At 37.2% G+C, this 19793-nt stretch overlaps 1 protein-coding gene across 1 annotated transcript in view; it reads left to right on the forward strand.

The window, feature by feature from the left end:
• Positions 1–19793, forward strand: part of COL5A3 (collagen type V alpha 3 chain) — a 1727233-nt gene that overhangs the window by 724712 nt on the left and 982728 nt on the right. Inside the window, exon 23 of the mRNA XM_044084684.1 lies at positions 10991–11035. Coding sequence (XP_043940619.1) covers positions 10991–11035 — 45 coding nt within the window. The remainder of the gene's footprint in view (positions 1–10990; positions 11036–19793) is intronic.

A 19793-nucleotide genomic window follows, 5' to 3' on the forward strand; every position in this document is an offset into this window, starting at 1 on the left:
TAACAGCCCCTCAGCATTTTCATTGCCCAAATGAGGGTATTATTTCCCAATGGGATGCAAAAACACATTCATCCATTGATTCATTCTTAGTAGCATACATAATATCAAGCATGAATGTCATTAACAAATGAGAAGGGACATTTACAATATACACTTGGTTTTCTTTAAAAGCTGCCAAAATTAATTGACCTCACAAGGTTCCTTGCTGTTCATATTTGGAGACTCTACAGCTCACATGGTTAAGAAGACTGTAAAGCAGACCTTCTTCCCAGCCTCTAGTTATGCAACATTCATTAATTTAGTTAACTGTCATTTCAGTTAACAACTAGATTCCCAGGATTACCATGTAATAGATAATCAATAATGATGAACTGCTGTAGTGAACTAGTAATGCATTTCAGCAAATGGAAAAAGTATTAATCATTTATTCACTCTTGATCACTATTTGAGGCCCCCTGATGAGTTGTACCTTCCATTTCAGCTCCCTGGGGATCTTACCCCACAGGAGATGTTTGCTATATCCTACCCTATGATGTATCCTTACCCTATGGGAGATGTTTGATATGTCCTTACCCCATGGGAGATATTTGCTATATCCTACCCTATGGGAGATGTTTGGTATGTCCTTACCCTATGTGAGATGTTTGATATATCCTTACCCTATGGGAGATGTTTGATATGTCCTTACTCCATGGGAGATGTTTGATATATCCTTACCCTATGGGAGATGTTTGCTATATCCTACCCTATGGGAGATGTTTTATATGTCCTTATCCTATGGGAGATGTTTGATATGTCCTTACCCTATGGGAAATGTTTGCTATATCCTATCCTATGGGAGATGTTTGATATAGCCTTACCCTATGAGAGATACTTGATATAGCCTTACCCTATGGGAGATGTTTGATATATCCTTACCCTATGGGAGATGTTTGCTATATCCTTACCCTATGGGAGATGTTTGATATATCCTTACCCTATGGGAGATGTTTGATATATCCTTACCCTATGGGAGATGTTTGCTATATCCTTACCCTATGAGAGATGCTTGATATATCCTTACCCTATGGGATATGTTTGCTATATCCTTACCCTATGGGAGATGCTTGATATATCCTTACCCTATGGGAGATGTTTGCTATATCCTTACCCTATGGGAGATGTTTGCTAAATCCTTAGCCTATGGGAGATGTCCCTATGGGAGATATTTGATATGTCCTTACCCTATGGGAGATGTTTGATATATCCTTACCCTATGGGAGATGTTTGATATATCCTTACCCTATGGGAGATGTTTGCTATAGCCTTACCCTATGGGAGATATTTGATATGTCCTTACCCTATGGGAGATGTTTGATATGTCCTTATGTGTAATCAGAATTTAAAACAACAACAGGTAAAATGTTCAAGATCATTGAAAATGTCACAAGTACTGCTTGTCTAGCTATTGATGCCCTTATTTGTTCACATCAGATGTATTATGTAGACCAAGCAATAAGATAAAGATATTAAATGTAAAAGTTTCAAAAGTAGTGTGACTTCTCACTTTTATGAGAAGCAAGGGTCTGACGTGAACTACTAAATGCTACTACTTTAACAACTGATGTGATTATTATTGTGCTATATGTTGCAGAAAGAAAACAGATTCATTTTAAAATTCAGTACTATGTCCCCTAATGGTCTTAACAGCAAATTGAGTTTGAAACGTTTATTTTAATGAGGTGTGTGCATTTATTGTTCATTTTGATTGGGATATGTTTTAATTAGTTAATTTGATAAGTTATATTATTTATATACTGTTATTTTTCAATTAGTTATTCCCTTAAAGACTTCATGCTGCAATGCCAATAAGTTGCTATATAGAATTTTAATAAAGCTGGGCTCTTGCCAGCTTGCTTGTCTGCCTTGATCATTTCATTTTATATTTACAAGTGTTATTAAATAATTACATAAACCTGATCTGAACCCCCCCCCCCCCAGTAGAAACCTACACAGCATTCATAAATTCAAGTATTCTGTGCTTTGAACTGTCTTTTCTGTTGGCAGTTAGATTTCAACAGTATCATGGAATTGATAATTATTATCACTGGCCTGCTACAGTGACTCACAATGCATCTCATCTTAAAGAATTCTCCCTATCTCACAGCTCCAGGCACATCTGGATTAATTAGTATCACTAATATAATTTGCGATCAATAGAATTTTTTTTTCTTTTATGTTGGCTTGATTCCTTCTGGAGAACAGATTTGCACAGGACATTAGTGTGCCCCAGGGAAGAACACAGTATAAAATCAAACAACTAAGTAATGTAGTGCCTGTGTATTGTTCCATCAAGTCATGTATTTCCTCAGTCATGGCAATATATAGTATAACAAAACATGAAAATTATAGTGCTAATGAACAATACTCTTATTGCAATATTCAACCAATCCAATGTTCCTTACCTTTCTGCTGAGATAAGCTTGTGATAGTTCATAGTCAGTATAAAAAAAAAGTCAGCTATGACGAGTAATTTTTTTGAGTTGATATGCCTAATCATAGTACATTGAATGATGTTGTGCAACTTTTACCCAACTGCTTCTTGCCATAGCTGTCATACAGCCTCCATGTGTACTATTCCTCTTGTGATTTCCATCGCCCTAGCCCTTGCTTTGTGCTCATTGACAAAAATGCCATAGAGTTAGAAAAAAAAAACTTTAACCTAGCAGGATGCATCAGTTTAAACCTGAAGTACTTTAAACTGCATTCACATATCCTCAAAGAATTTAGTTCATTTACTGAAACATTAGTGACTCTAAACATTTTTGAAAAAAAAAATTCTCAGATGCTGCTGATTCTGCCTAGTTACCAAAGTGGAATCTAAACCTGTTCTTTTGTTTAGCACAATGTAAAATCACGCTAATATATTTCAGGCAGTGCTCATATCAGAGAAACCAAATAAATTATTTGAAGACTGATGTTACTCTCAGGAAAACCAGCACATTCTGCCATCTTATATTTCTTATCTAATCTTTCTGCTATACAAAATCACACACAGACGTTTTCTTTTTGCCTTATCCTTTTGACCCATTACTTTAGAAATAGCTTTACCAATAAGTCAGAAAAGTGTTCCTTCAGATATCTAATTTTTATGCTACAAGGCAAACACGACTTTGTCTTGGTTATATAGCAAAATATCTCTATCCAATGTATTCTTGTCAAGTTAAACGTGACATTCAGGAATCTGTTGTTATGTTTTTTAAGTTTAGCTACAACTGCCTCTAATGAAACCTGCACAACAGCATATGTATCCTCATGAGTGTCATTGGCTTCCATATTTCCTTTTATCAAGTAAACTGTTAAGACTTCCACATCTTTTGAATATTTCAAATACTAGTATTTACTTTTTCCTCACTTTCCCCAATTTTGCCAATATTTGTGATCTATATCAAACTAGAAAAAAACTTTAACAATAATTTATTGGCTTGTGTGAAGTAAAAACATATTTTTGTCAATTTATAACATACAGCCTTGGAGCTGGCACAGGCATGGTTCCTTAGGCAAATGCCATTACTGCACTCCTGCCAGACTGACAACTTTTTAAGGAGGATTTCCTCCCCTTAACAGTTTTTGCCATGGGAAGCTGTCCCCTTCATCCTGCCCTGCATATGGCACTGCCTGTTGATTAATATCTTTGTCACATGGGGTAACTGCAATGTAGCAGGGTCAGTGCCTTGGCAATGTGTTTTTGTGTATGCATTAGACATTTAAACCTGTTGACGAGCATGCAGTATCCACACTGTCAGGCTGGATCTTGGTACCACACAAGGCCACATGTATATACAAAGCGTGCTCCCTCTCCCCTTCTAAGCAGTAGCATGTGAGAGTTTCTTGATATTCTCCAAGATGGAGTGCTATAGGAACAAGGGACCTGTTAGAGTAGTCCTAGTCCTAGAGGAAGGTATGATTAACCTTATTACTCTGTTTATTTATTTATTATTGACATGTGTTTACCGGGGAAGTCTGACTGGTTTATAAATACCCATTTTCAGTGTGGGTCCAGGGTAAAAGGTCTCCAGAGAGTTAAACAACATCAAATAACACAATAGTGCAAATGTAATTAAAAAAGCATGTATACATACAGTTTGATAGTAGAATGCACAGGCTACAATAAAATATGAGGAGACACCAGTGATGTAAAAATAAAAAAAGTAAATAAAACGATGATTAAATATGACAGTCGGTATATACAAAAGTACTATGCTAGGAAATAAACATAAAAAGATACAAGTGCACAGTAATTGAGGGGGGAGGGCAGGTGCTGAAAGGTATAGATAGATAGTATGATGAGAGGTTAGAGGTTAAGTTAGTAAGAATGTAAAGTATTTGTTAATATAGATCATACAGGTGAGGTGCATGGACAAAGCCATGAATTTGTGAGAAATTCTTTCAGAGAGGTCTTAAATGCATGGAGACTAATTATACTTCTGATTGAATTTGGGATAGAGTTCCATAGCTTGGATATACAGTGTAAGTATTAATGTTCCCTATACTTTTTTTTTGGTTTGTAGACTTCAAGCAGGTTTTTGACTTAAGAGTACAGAGGATGATTGGGGAAATAGTGATGAAGTACTGAGGAGATAGAAGGGCAGGTAGAGGAGATACATAGTATTTTATGGGTTAGAAAAAGTTGTGTATGGTCTAGCTGATGTGGGATTTCTAACCAACTGAGAGCACATAATTGAAAAAATATATTGAGCTCTCTGCTCACTGCTTCTTACTGCTTGCTCTTGCTGTGGGATTTGAAGTCTTCTTAAGACACTCGGTCTTGCTGGCTGGAGTCTGCTAAAATTCAAAGTCTGGTTATATTTGCATTCACAGTCTGTCGCATACAGAAACTTGCAGAATATACACTGATGAGAGAATATACTTTGCAGCACCTGTCTTTAAGAGCAGTAACCAATAACTTTTATAATAAACCAAACTGGAAAAATGTTGCAGTTTAAAGTACTGTTCCACTTTACTTCTCATATAGTACAGATGATGTGAGAGATATAACATTTACCTCAGGACACCAAATGTGTCCCTACCATACCCCTAACATAACTAGATTTAATACAGACTTTTTATACATATTTTAGTTAAACTCACACCCTCTAGGTTTTGGAAAGATACTGGCTTGATGACGCAAATGCTAACACATCTGTTCTTGTGCAAATGCTGATAAGTAAACTGTCTTCAAGAAAACGCCTTGTGGATTAGAAAAGCACATTTTTAAACTTTCTTAAAAAAGCATGTCCTGTTGTCCAGTGAAAGCAGATTACATTCTTATCATGTCTGTAAGAAGTTCAGCTTTCTTGATGTGTGCGTAATACACTCATAAGCAAGTTCCTTATTTTTTTAAGCCACAGTCATTTAGTATGGTTGCTGATCACATATTACTAAACTCTGTTTCTGCATTTAAGCAAGCTTTTTCTTTCAGCATATTTAGAACATAATTAATTTCAGCCTCATATTCATAATATCTAACAATAATGCAGAGCAATGATGAGCTCTATGTGGCAGGTAAGCTACAATGATGAGCTCTATGTGGCAGGTTAGCTGCAATGATGAGCTCTATGTGGCAGGTTAGCTGCAAGCCTAGCTATCTGATTACAACATTGCTGCAGTTGTGATTTAAGAGAGAGATAGATGTTAGTCAAAATAGTTGTGCCATAGAGAAGAGAGGGTAAAGGACAATTATTAGCTGGGGTGAGTCTTCTAGAAGGAGTAAGGACATTTTGTTCTGTATAGCAGACTAAGTTTTTGTATATAAAGATCAAACTTTGTCATCAATGGTGACTCCAAGCAGTTTGGTATGTGTAACTACTTCAGTAGCTGTATTGGTTAAAGAGGTAATGTGGAAGTTACTTATAGCACTGGTATGAGACACTGGAAAAATAGTAGTAAAAGTTGGTTTCATATAACCATAATTTGACTGAGTAGGCATTTTGTGTCATGGATTGTAGTGGTAGTGGCTGTCAGATGAGCAGATGAGAGATGAGTAATTTGCATACTGAATATGGCAAGCTTGCTGAGAAGAGGTGTATATAGGTGAGGGATGAAAATGTTAAAGAGCAGGGGACTGAGATCAGAGCCTTGAGGAGCACCTGTTTTAATTAGGAGAAAAGGAGACAAATAAGACAGTCATGTGACAGATTTTTATCATTCGGACAGGTAGAGAACCACAAAAGAGTTGGTTAGGAAAGGCCCAGAAAAAGCATTTTAGTCAGATGTTTCTCATGTGATACTCTGTCAAAGGCTTTTGAGAGATTTAGAAAAACAGAAATGATAAACTTTCCTTGGCCTCTAGCCTTATTAACGGTGTTGAAAAAGTTGCGGAGAGCTGTAGTAGTACTATGGCCTGGTCAGAAACCATGTTGTGCTGGGATTAGGAGATCATTTTGCAAGAGATAGTGAAGGAGTTACTTAAAAACACTTTTTTGGATCTTAGAAAAGGGGACAAGATGGCAACTAGCTTATAGATTTCAGAGGAGTTACCTCTTTTATGCAGGAGAACAATGAAGATTTTTTTCCCACAAGGCAGCGCTATGGGAATCTTGAATAGATCTGTATTAATAATGAATCTATAGAGTCTGCAGCAAGCTTAGGGTACTGAGCAGGGAGATCATCAGCAGAAGGATAACAGGGTTTAAGTTTTTTTAGCAACTGTTTAAGATATGATGTGGATACAGGTTGGAGATTTAAGGCATGGATGTCAGGACTAGTAGAGTTTTGAGGTATATTAAATGGTTGGGGAGAGTTGAAGGTAGGATAGTCTGCAATATTGATGAAGAAAATGTTAAAGTTGGTAGCTGCTTTTGAGAGGGATAAGTCCAGATAGTGGTTTAGTGAGAAAGGAGAGCCAGGCTGAAAAATTTTCTTAACTGAGCACTAGAATTAAATTGGATTGTTTTATGATTATATTGTGGGTAAGAGTACTATTTTTGTCTAGGTGAATTTGCTTCTTGGTGAAGTTGCACAACTGTTTGTATTGATATAAGTTTTGAGGAGCTTTATCTTTGTGCTATTGTTTACATGCTTTGTTAATTTTTCATGAGAATTCTTGTAGAATGAGACAGCCAAGGGAGTCTGAGTATTGTTTACTCTTTTATTTCTAGTAGGAACAAGGATATTTAAATTATTCAAGACTACATTGTTGAATTTGTTGACAACTTCATCTAGGTGTAGGGTTTTGTGTAGAGACCCATTGACAGATTTTACTATATTATTGCGTGTATCAGGGTGAAACTTAGAAATATTTTGGGTAGTTCTGTATTGATGTATTTTTTTTAACTGGCAGTTGATTTCCCTGTTGCTGAGTATTTTGATTTGCTTTGTTGAGTTGAGTAGATGAAGAGATTCACTGTTTGAACCCATACAAGTTAAGACTAGGAGTTGGGGTGTTAGATGTCATAGATAACCAGTCAATGTTAACATTGTCTATGATAATGGTTTCAGTAGTAATATTTATAGTTATACAGCAAATAATTTCTTCTAATAAGCTAATATTATTACTTGGTGCTATATAGGGGGTAAATATAGAAAGCTTTTTTATATTTATTAACATTATGAAGAGAGATAAGAAGTTCTAAATTTTAGAAGATTGGTATGTTAGTTTTGAGGGGTGAGAAACTTAGACAGTTGTTATACACATTTGAAATGCCTCTCCCTTTTTTTGTGTAGTCCATCACATCAAATTATACTGTAGCCAGGGGGTAGAATTTCAGAATCTTTTATTTGGGGTTTTAGCCATGTTTTGGCAATGACAGTAATATATGAAGAAACCGTGTTTGCGGGTGTGTAACTTTGTTTAGAACAGTACAAAGCAAGGAAATGTTTGGTGGGTATAACGGGGGCAGAGGATACTGAAATGAATGAGGGTGAGGAGCCAGGGTTGAGTTGGATGTCACCATGGAGTAAAGGACGCTTAAACATTTGATCATGGGTAACACAGTCATACATTAAAGCCAGGACAACCTGCTCATGGGCAGGAAAGCCATATGCATTAAAGTAAAATGATTTTTTTGGGTGGCAAAAGCCAGGGTACCTTTTTGGCTGGACTTGTATAGGCCCTAGGGCCGACAGCCTAGTACCTACCTATGAACCTATAAGGGGGTGGCGAAAGCCAACACATTCTGGCTAGGCTTATAAATGCCTTCAGGCAGATAGCCTAGTACCTACCTATAAAATAGCTTTAACAAGCCTGACGTACATTAACATATGAAGTGTCCTTGTACTTTAGCGGTAGCAGTGACTGCACATTCAGTGGTACATATGGTTTTAGCAGCTTACCTTGTGGCAGTCTTGTATACTGTCTGCACTGGAAAGAATTCTTAGCAGGCTGCAAATCCATCTAACAAAATAGAGATAATTTTATGCAGAAAGTTGGGGAACCAACGACTTTCGAGACTGGGTGGGAGAAGCAATCTTGCTGCCCTAGTGGCTTATACACTGTCTGCACTGACAGTTCCTCCATTCAGAAACATCTTTTCCACGTGCTTCCTGCTGTTAAAACCCATGGTCATATGATATGAGGAGGAATCTTGGTCCCACAAGATTGACTGATCTTCTGACTGAAGTTAGTTAACTAGGAATATCCAATTAGAAAGTTCCATATTTGATGGAGTCCTGGGGAGACCAACAAAAAAAAGTATATTCAGACACAGATATTTATATCATACTCGCAGCCAAAGAAAACAGGGGATAACAAACAAGTCAGAGATTTAAAGAAACATTCAACTTGGGAAGAAATGTAAAAAATTACTGGTCATATTTCTACCTAGCATTGCATACAACTGAGCATGACTTTAACTCTAATGAACAGAATAAATAATACAATAACACAGAACATTCATAATGCAGTTGCATTATTGTTCCATATTCATATATTATAGATTTCATAGGCGAACAACAGGCCAACTACTCTGAAATGTCATTGTAAGCCTAGCCAATAACATGAGGTTAGAATCACACCTGTACTTTGTGCCTATGAGGCAAATACCGTAACCGTTATACCAAGCCCATATTTTTCTTCTGAAGAGGCATGGCATGATGTAAACTGGGGACAGACCAGAGAGATATCTTACAAAACTGGAAAAGCAGAGAATATGTAGTATTGTAAAAACTGTAATCTGAAAAAAAGAGACAGTGTTACATGACAGCACTAATACAGGTCCTGTGATGTAGTCTTTCAGCTTTGCCTTGAAATGCTTCTTCTTAGGAATATATCTTACATAATGTGAAAGTTTATTCCACAATTTTCCAGTAGTTGTTAGACATTTTGAGTCACTAAATCTTTTTTTGCATTTACATATGTTGCCTATCTCTTCCCCGATGCTCTGACCTCAAAAGAAGAGTGCCCCATTAAAAGGATACTGATGAGAAATGGGTGGATTAGAGAATATGAGAGTTCATGAAAAAGCTGAGTCGAACAACAGCAGCTGGTTCTTTAGTGAAAAACAGGAATGTACTTTATCAGGGATACTGTCAGTGCTGAATTTTGATATTATATTATGTGCCTGCCAAGCACGAATACCAAAACATGAATGATCCCTGTTAAGAGATATGATTAGGTTATAGCCAAGGACATGAGATATGAGGTAGCCATGGCAGGGCCAGATCCAGCACAAGGTGACCTTGGCAGTTGCCTAGGGCCCAGTCCTAGCTGGGAACCTGGCCTGGCCATGAAAAAATTATTGATTACTTCCATTCTGTGCTTTAGCATCTATTTACCTCTCTTCCTTGCTTTATAGTGGTTCTTGTCTTGACTTCAGTGAGTTAATGAGATTCCATCCTGGGGAGGGAAAGAAACACAACATTTTAGAGTAGTTCTTGGCTTCTTTCCTGGATAGAGAAAGAAATGCAAGAATTTAGAGCAACTCTTGACTTCCATAATACATGAAACATGCAGTTTCCTTTGCAGCTCTTGCAGACAGGTGTGTCTGTAGCTGCAACTACCATATTATCAGGTCTTATACTAGTGATGCAGAGATGTGTGCATGAGTGAGTGTGTATGTATTTGAAGTTCTCTTTTTCAGATTTACATTAAATCAGAAAATCAAATCCTGTTTTCTATTAATCAAGTCCAAGTCTCAGGAGAACTGTTTGGTTAAGTAACTATAGGAAATGGAGCTAGAAAGAATAAAACCCTGAACCCTTGTTTACAGGAAGCAGTTAATTCAGAGTATTTATTATTGTTTTTTAATTTATTTCTGTGTTGACCAGCTAAGCCCTGCTAAGGCCATTGGAGAACCAAGGTGGCACTCATACTGACTAGAGGAACGTGGCCAGAGCTTTGGATAACTTTCCCTATTTTTTTTCAATAAGTGGCACGGTGTTATTATTATATCCACCTAAAGTACCACTGAGTCAAGCAGATGGGGCTTCACTTTAGCATCTCATCCAAAGAATAGCAGAAGTGCAGCCAGAGGGGTCCACCACACCTTTATTTTACAGGTAATGGCGCCAGACACTGGCTATGAAGGCTATAGCCAAGTGGTAGCTTGGTGTACCAAAAGCCTGCCCCACAGGATGCACATTTGCTTTGCCCCTTCTCCTAGATTCTGTAACAGTGTACATCTAACTCTGTCATCCCCTCCCAATACAGGCACAGACATCCACCCTGCCAGCAACATCACCTGGGCTTCTAATCAAACTCAGGCTGTCTGAGCCACAGTCAAGGCTTTCCCTGTCTGCACTACTGTAGTTGGCACAGTATAATCAATAGTTTTATGTTACAGATATTAATGTCATTTTTGTCACTATTCTGCAGTTTTTAATGTTTATTCTGCTTCATAACATATTAAGTTTGGCTTTACAAGTGACGTGGAACCATTATAAGGGAATTTTATTCCACTGAAATGTACCCATTGGACAAGCAAACAAAATTATACATCTTGTTTTGAAACACTACTTATGACTTAATATTATTTCTTCAAAGATGTCTTTTTTTCTTTTTTTCTCTTTACAGGGTTTGATTGGCCCTCAAGGCCCAATTGGATTGCCAGGTGAAAAGGTAAGTCTCATATGATACACCAACATATATTGTTAGAAACCTGAGAATTATTTTCTAAATCAAGTATTTGCATGTTTTTGTGTATATAACATATGTGTGTGTGTGCTCGCATGTGCGTGTGTGTGTGTGTGTGTGTGTATTAGGTGTATTATATTTCAGTGAAATGTCATTACATTGAACCACAAATCATTAACCACAAAACATCGATCTTCAAAAGGTTGAATAACAAAAAAAAACAGAAAACGTCTGTTTCTGCTGGGTTAAAATCCCCCTTCAACCCCCATGTGTGGGACTGTGACCCCCCCACAACCCAACTCCAAGATCAAACTACAGTGGAGAAAGAAGAAAATTTCCTACTGTCCGCTGTACTGCAATCTCACTCAGGAAAAAGTAGGTACTGTTCAGTCAGCTGTAGCAGGTTTTCCTTACTTCAACAAAATGCCTTGCCGGTGTCATGTTGATATGTTGATACACACACACACACACATACATACATATATATATATATATATATATATATATATATATATATATATATAAATTAAATTAAGCGTAAAAGTGTATTAATGATTACATATTCTTTTATAATGGATGTTCTTTTTAAATGGGGATGCTGTTTCTTTAAATGATATTGATTCAGTGCTCCTGTGATTGGATGCTTAATTTAATTTATAGTATTGAAATAGGGTTGGGTAAGCTGATTTCTATCTCTGAAGAAGTATCTGTTTTATGTTTTTACGCAAGCACTAAGATCGGAACAAACATTTTTATTAATTATTATATAATTGTATATTTTATGTGTTTTACCCCATCTTCGTGAAGGAACTATTTATTTATTAAGGTGGAAGTGCTTTCAAATTTTCTTAGCCAGTTGCTATTGCCATAGCAGAACGTTCTGTGGCTGTGACTCAAGAAATTGCTTGGCTGCATAGATTGGCAGAGCCATCCCCACTGTATTACTGTAATGACTATTGCCAAAAGCTTGTGTTCAGCCTCCCAACATAAACATTGTGGTGAGGAACCACTGGACAGCAAGGATTACTTTTTAAAGTATCAGAATGGCAGTAACCATGGGAGGGCTGAGAAGGAAGAAGTACAGGGACTCTGCTGTATGTGCGTGAGTGTTCATATTGTGCACCTGTGTGTGTGAGAGAGTGACAGGAGGATTCCACTGCCTACATGAGCAGCAATTTACTACTGCAACATGCAGATCAGCCAAGATGGTAACTGTGATTCAAGAAACATTTAAATTAGCCAATAATCAAGTCTTACTTCATCGCAGCTAACATCTGAATCACAAATGGGTATGTTGTGGTAGAAGGACTGTTATAGCACTTTAATGAATTGCTAGGACTTTCACAATTGATATAAAAAGCATTTCATCAAAAACACAACTGACTGAATCAGATTTGATAGAAAAATGTGTAAGGCCATGGAAAGTCAATGCTGGTATGATTTTGACTCCCAGGAATAACAATGCAAATCTATCAGTATCTCTACCTTGCTAATAATGCCCAGGTATTTTGTATCTCTATCTGTAGAAGTATGTGTTTGTACACCAGCAATGATTCACTATATGAAAAATGTTCTCCTTTCTCCATGGTTGTGCGACTGTGGGGTTATTATATTTACGTAAGGGGTGCAACACTGCAAATATAAGTTTTGGCGGAGTATTTCCTCTATATGACATTTTAGATGTAATGTGATTCATCTGAGTATGTTTTGGAATAAAAGTGCTTTAAATGATATTTTTAAATATTTTATGATTAGACAACAAGTTATAGATTCATATATCTTGCTATATCTATATCTTATTTAAATAGATCGACAGGAAGGTGTGGGAGATCCAGCTGGATTCACTGGATAAGATTTTAAGGAGGGCATTCCGATTGGCCCCTGTGGTTATTTCAGGGACTGGATGGTAATCTGTCATACAAGTTTGAAACAGAGTAATACAGAGGTTGTTAAATAGCTTTTTAGATTTGGGAACATAGCAAAATAACCAGAACAACCTGCTATTATGGGGCCAGGATCTTGTAATTCCCTGAGGGATTAAATCATGCAGGAAGTTACCAGATCTTTTTGGTGACAATGTGATTACTGCATCTTTTCTGTTTGCAAAGTTGTTCTCTTACCTTTAAGTGACCATGACTTACAGTACGTAATGAAAAAGTTTGCTCTTGACTGTGATATAGGTGAGAAGTAAATCAGCATTTTCAAATGAGAAGGTATGACTCTGTCTTAGAACACAGATTATTATTAACTGCAGAAAATGGAAGTGCTTAAATGTCTGAAATATATTATATGAATGAAAGTTCATATAATCGATCACTCAAATAAAGGAAAATCCTGGAAATTGAAATTATATTGTGGGGGGCTGCACCCCCCAGCTAAATATATATTCCAACTCCGAGATCACACTCCAGTGAGGAAAGGGCAGATACCCCGATCTTCACTGTACTGCAATCCCACAGCACGTATCTCGATTTCTGGGATTTTCGCTCATTAGAGCAATCAATTATATGAACTTTCATTCATATAATACAGACCCTAAATGTCTTGGGATCTTATTCATGAATGAGCATGCAGTAGTTCAGGTGATTAACCATGGGGTGAATACAGTGACTGCATTACTGCAGATATTATACTAAACTGCGGTGGAGAAGTGAGAACTGACTCACTGGACAAAGTAATCAGTTTATTAATTGGCCACTGTCTCCCTGTTCACCTATAGCCACAGGTGTTTGTGTCATGACTGTAAACATAAGATCACCAGTACAAGTGGCAGAAATGTGTGTGTTTCATGGAATCACTGGGTTCACCCTCTATGATATAGTGAAGAGCTTTGCAAGTCAGGAAGATGTTAGAGTATGGCCACTGTTCCTAGGCCCTAAGATGAATAAGTTGAGGTGGTTTGGGTACCTACTGATTTTCCAAGCATCAGAAGAACACCCTGCGGCAGATTCAGGATGTGCTGGAGATCATATCTAGCATCAAGTGAGGATTCTAAAGGGTGAACAGTGGACTGCTGCTAAAGACTGGGACGTTTGCTTTTACTCAGCCACTCACTGGCACAAATAATTTTATATATTTGCTTACTTTTTTCCTCTGTGCAGCTTACTATTGTCTGACCTTTCTGCCTCTCCTCTTTTGCTGGGTGTACTTGCTCCTTATCTTATACCCTTAGACTTTCTTTGCTGAGGGTTTGGGCCAGTGGGGAGACGGATGTATCCAGGCAGTGAATCACATTGCTTCTGTGGAATTTTCTTCTTAACCTCTCACTTATATATGCCCAACAACATTACTAGTATGTGAAGTGTAGTGGGTGATCCATTGAACTACCCCCTCACTTCTCCAAAGTCTTGATGTCAGCAACAGGTCATCCATCCAGAGTAGCCCTCTGTGGTAGTTTCCCAAGTCTTCACCACAGAAATCTTACTGCGTTGTGTTACTCCCTGATATATGCCCCTCTCACCCACACCCTGCATTGGCATACCTATTCTTCCCTGCCAGCACCTCACACACCTCAGCCATTAATTAAATGCAGGCCACTTGAGCCGTAGTTAGGGCTTTATCACTTTACGCCATGGCACTAGCTAATGTACAGATAGATAGATTTATATCTCTGTCTATATCTATATCTATAACTATATCTCTATCTATCTATCTATCTATCTATCTATTTATCTATCTATCTATCTACATGTCTATAAATATATAGATACAAAACTGCACAACATGTTCATATTTTCTATATTGGTTATTTCTGTATAAGCAATTATCTGTTTTTATAGTATTTGTAAATTATACTTTACCCCTTGCTGTCTTAATAATTGGCTACCTTATTTTTCGTCATAATTAATTTTTCTAGGATCTACTACAACCTCTTGCAATACATTAGGTTGTTGCCACTTGTTTGAATAGGCAAGTGCTTGAACTCCCACTAACTTGATTTTCTGTAACTACCTAGCTGCCATAGCCCTAACAGAACCTGAAGTCTAACCCTAAACTCCTTCCCCACTCCCAAAATCAAAATCCCCTTCACACTCCCTAAACCTAAAGCCTACTCCTTTTCTGTAACCCTAAGACTTCCTTCCTTGTTGCTCCCTAATTCTAAAATCCCCTTCCTAAATCTGTAACCCACCTCCTGCTCACTACCCTTAAGATCCCCTTCATTGCCCTAACCCTAAGATCCTTTCTTGTTTCCTAAACCTTAAATTCCCTTCCCCACTGATGCCCTAATCTGCACCCCCCATTCTCTCACCAAGGCTGCTGCACACAACTTACTGAAACTCTAATAATAGGTCCAGGTAAGCTGCGACAGTTGCTTACCTGCACTCATATTGCAGTTTGAGATCAAGCAGCAGCTCACCTGTGCTACAAGACATTCAAATCCCTGGCTTTGAAGTGGTAGGTTTCAGGCTCCTGGATCTTGAGCCTTATAGAACTCCATTATTTCTATGTATATATTTTCAGTTTGTTATAAAATCAGTATTTGTCTCTGTAATGCAGATTTTTCTTGCATTTTTATATAGTGTTATTACTGAGATTATATGATGTGTTGTATATGGATTTATTTCAGAACACCGATGTTTCACTTACTGACTCCCACAGACAAACAACTGCATAACACCGACATCTGAAACACCCATTTTTTACATGAGATAAGTAATCGCTTGGCCATCCCAAATAAAACAACAAAATGAAACCCAACAATGCCCCACACCCCCCCCAATTAAGTATACCAACTCCAAGATCACATTACCATGGGGGTAAGGGGCAAAGTTCAACAGGATGGCCAAGAGTTTACTTATTTCATGTGAAAACTTGGTGTTTCGGATGTCAGTCTTGTGAAGTTGTTAGTCCTTTCATCTGGGAAATTTCAGTGCTGGGTAGGACTAGATCCATTGTATATACATCTTGGTCAATGTTATATTTGGAAAAAGGATTGGCACCAATTTACTTACCTGTGAATGTAATAAATAAGTGAATATGTAACTTTCATTTTGTGAAAACCAATAATGAAGGCGTTTAATTTGACCTTGCTAAAACCGAGAAATTACAAAATGCTTAATAGAATTGAAATTACCTTCATTCATAAAATATAAGACAGATGAGGATAACATTCAGGTTATATCACACTTGTATAGTAATTTATTTCCTGTTATTAAAGTATTAAATCTGCTTTAAAACATGATGGGCCAGATTGTAAAATAGTTGATTTCAGTGTAAGTGAAGTCTGCCCTTATTCTGAAAGACTTGCTCTTAGTGTAAGTGACTTACTTTTGGGGTAAGGCCTATTTAAAAACATGCTTACACTGGGGGGCAGATTACAGAACACCTGCTCTCAGTTTAAGTGGTCACTTATATTGAGCCCATATCATTTGGAAATGGGGTCTATATTTACTGTCTAAAATTTCAGTTAAACACAGATGTTGCATTTCCTAATTGTTTCTATCTAGAACAAAGCTAAATATATCTAGCACAATTGTCTTTATATTATGGATGCAGACTTCCATTGTTATGTCAAGTTATGTGTTTCTTTTTTTTTAAAACATCTTTTTATTTGATAAGTTATGTGTTTCTGATAGCTTAGCATTAAGTGATTGAACTTCAAAATGCATTGCATTATGTTGGATATTCTACTGATATGTAAAACTAAAGGAGCTATAGTTTAGAAGCCGTGTTTGTGATAACCAGAATGTGTGAATTTATATTTATCAGCTTATAAAATATAACTTCAGTCCTACCAAAAAAAAAAAAAGACATATAACAAAATATTTTAACCATAAAACTTAATAAAGAATTTTTAAAAGTGTGTCATGATATACATGATTTATGCCTGGTTACATTTGTGGTGATAACTTTCCAAAACTAAGAAATGTAATACTAACATAACTTAAATCTGTTTTCAGAAGTGAACATTTTGTTCAGACTGTAGCATGAATACTTACTAGTAAAGTAAACTATGTGTACAAGCATATTATATACTAGCTATAATACAAGAATAGACAGTTTGTTTCAGCGTAAGGTCAACTTGCAAATGTAATATTGTATACAGAAATAATATAACTATTTTAGCAACGAGGAATTATTCTCTATACAACATTCATGAACAATTTCTCCTAAACAAGCCGCAACAAAATGTACTGAGATTTCAGTACCATTGAGAAGAGGTAATAAATGGTTTAGTAGAATAATAACTATTCCCTTTAGTTGGAGTTATTGTAACACCTGGTTTAATATATTTAGTTAACAGAAATTTGGAGGGTGTAAACATCCACGCTGGAGTGGTTTGGGCACTGTGACCCCATGCAGAAACATACCTGATTTCATACCTTCATACATGCAAACATGTCTATGTCATTTTAAAATATATTATAATACATGTATTGCTTTGTGTAACTTGAAAAAAATACTTTCAGAATTGTAGAGCCAATGAAATCATACTCTCTACTGCCATATTAATGTCAATACTTGTGCAGTCTCAGTGGCACAACATGCATTACACTTGGCTTTGATGCAAAAAAGTGTGGGTTCTATTCCCACAACAGGTAGATCACTTACTGACACTGCAGCATAAGGGAGGGGGGGGGAGACAAAGATTTCATCTGCTTGCATTGCTGGTAGCTCAGGTGTTATAAAAGATTCCATGGGACATATTGAAAAGAGTATAGGAAGTACCCTGGCCAAACTTTCCCTAGTGGTATAAATACCACCTTGGGTTCTTGCTAAAACGAGGCTACTAGCCTAGTGTGACTAATCTGCTCTACAAACAGTAAATCAGTAAATAAAATATCTGTCTATCTACATATGCATACGAATGTACATATGTGCTAGACAAAAGTGTGTGTGTGAGTGTGTGGGCGCATGTGTAAAACTGTTTCTCGTCCATTTTTGTATTAATCTGTTAAAGACCCTGAGAATTCTGCTTTTGTGACAAACTTTCTCACACTTAATGTCTTGATTATTTCTAGGTGTAAAAAGCTGCTCTCACCTGAGATTAGATTTGAATGGATAAATTCCTGAGTAGTGTCTGCGTGAAGCTGAAGCTGTGCTCGCATGTAGGAGTAACAGCTTGAAGCACACGAGCACATGTGTGCAGGTGTAACAGCTTAAAGCACCACAACATACTTTATTCATCAAGTACAAAATGTAAGGTGCAGATTTACTTTATGAGCAGATGTTCAATGCTGGTATAGGCAGGTGTGCAATCTCTTTGTGGTGAAGTTAAAATCCACACGAGACTAAAACTCAAAAAAATAAATAAATAACTGTGAGAAATAAGTTGCACGCATTGCTTTGTCTTCTTAACACTGTGGCCATTTCAGAATGGATATGCTTTTTCCATATTTATTTTAAGAAAATCCTTTTAGTCTAAAGTACATAATTTCTTATCCTTTTCTTTCATATAGAATTGTATTATATAACACATTGCCTCAAGATGTTTGATAGACTTTCTGTTGTAGTTGCACACATGGAATGTCCAGTGGTGATCATTTGATGTCCTTCCATATCACTATTGCGTGGAGCATAAAGGTGATGTACAGATGCACACACTCAAAACTTCTTTGCTACCACTCCAAACACCATCATTAAAAGATGGTCTGAATGCCCTTCTGCATGCTGGTTACCAAGCCGTGTTTCTCGTAAGTGCCCTGTTGGGTTTTCTTCTTATATTTTCCTTATATTTAGTGCTATTGATTTCATGTCATTCAGAAAGGGGAAATGTCAGTGTAGGAGGCAGATTCCTCATAAAGACCATCATGACCAGTGTCTTTTTTGTTTGGGTGCTTCCCATGACCATATGCAGTGCTGTCTACTGTCTGTCAGGCTTTTGTCCCAAAGACCATAAGTCATTGTCTCTCCTCCTTATCTATTTACTTTGAAAACCAACTTCTTAAGCTATTGGCTCAAATTGCTATGGCAGAATCTTCCCATCCCAATGGCCAGCCATCTGTCAAGAAAAAAAAAACTTAGGTCTTATACAGCTGCTGTTTAGCTTTTTCCAGATGTCTTCCTTGAGGCTCAGAAGATCATCTGGTGGTTGCATTAAATTCATCTGCCATGACTGCATCTGAGGCCAGCATGTATCTGACTTCTCACACATCCTGAGATGATTTACAAACTTCTGATCCTGGAACTGAAGAGGAATCTCAGCTGATTATATCCAATGGACTGAGAGGGATTATGTGGATCTTAGGGAGGAGATTCCCACTATACTTAATGGACATCCCACAAGAAAAGAAACTGAAAACCGACTGTATTTCCGCCTGTCATTAAGGATCCCCAGTGTGAATGGCAGGATTACAGTCAAGGGTTATTCAATACTTTGATGGCTTTAAAGTCTCCTCAAGGGGTGTCTGTGTCTGTCTCTCCCTGGTCTTGCAGTCCTTTTAAATGACCCAAGGAACCGGATTGTTAGGATTAGGATATGGATTCTGGGGAGGAGTACCTGGCTTACTCTTCTCAAATTACTTCCCTTTTGGATTAAGGTTCTGAGGAAGAGGATTCTATTAGTCCTGATTCTCTCTTGGTGGAACTTTGCTTTATGGGAAATATTGCCTGCATGTTGAAATGTATTAACTAGGATTGTTCTGACATTCAGAAAAGGTATTACAAGCACCTCTAAATTGAGCCTCCTCAGTCATAGGCTGTTCTTCCTGTTCTGGCTGCCTCCTTGGATACTTTCTTTGCAGTTTCTGTGGTCCATGATTCTCAGCCCACTGAACCCAAGAAACCTGATAGATTTAACAAA

Source organism: Protopterus annectens, chromosome 9.part0 (assembly GCF_019279795.1).
Source record: "Protopterus annectens isolate FY-2018-M chromosome 9.part0, PAN1.0, whole genome shotgun sequence".
NCBI lineage: Eukaryota > Metazoa > Chordata > Ceratodontiformes > Protopteridae > Protopterus > Protopterus annectens.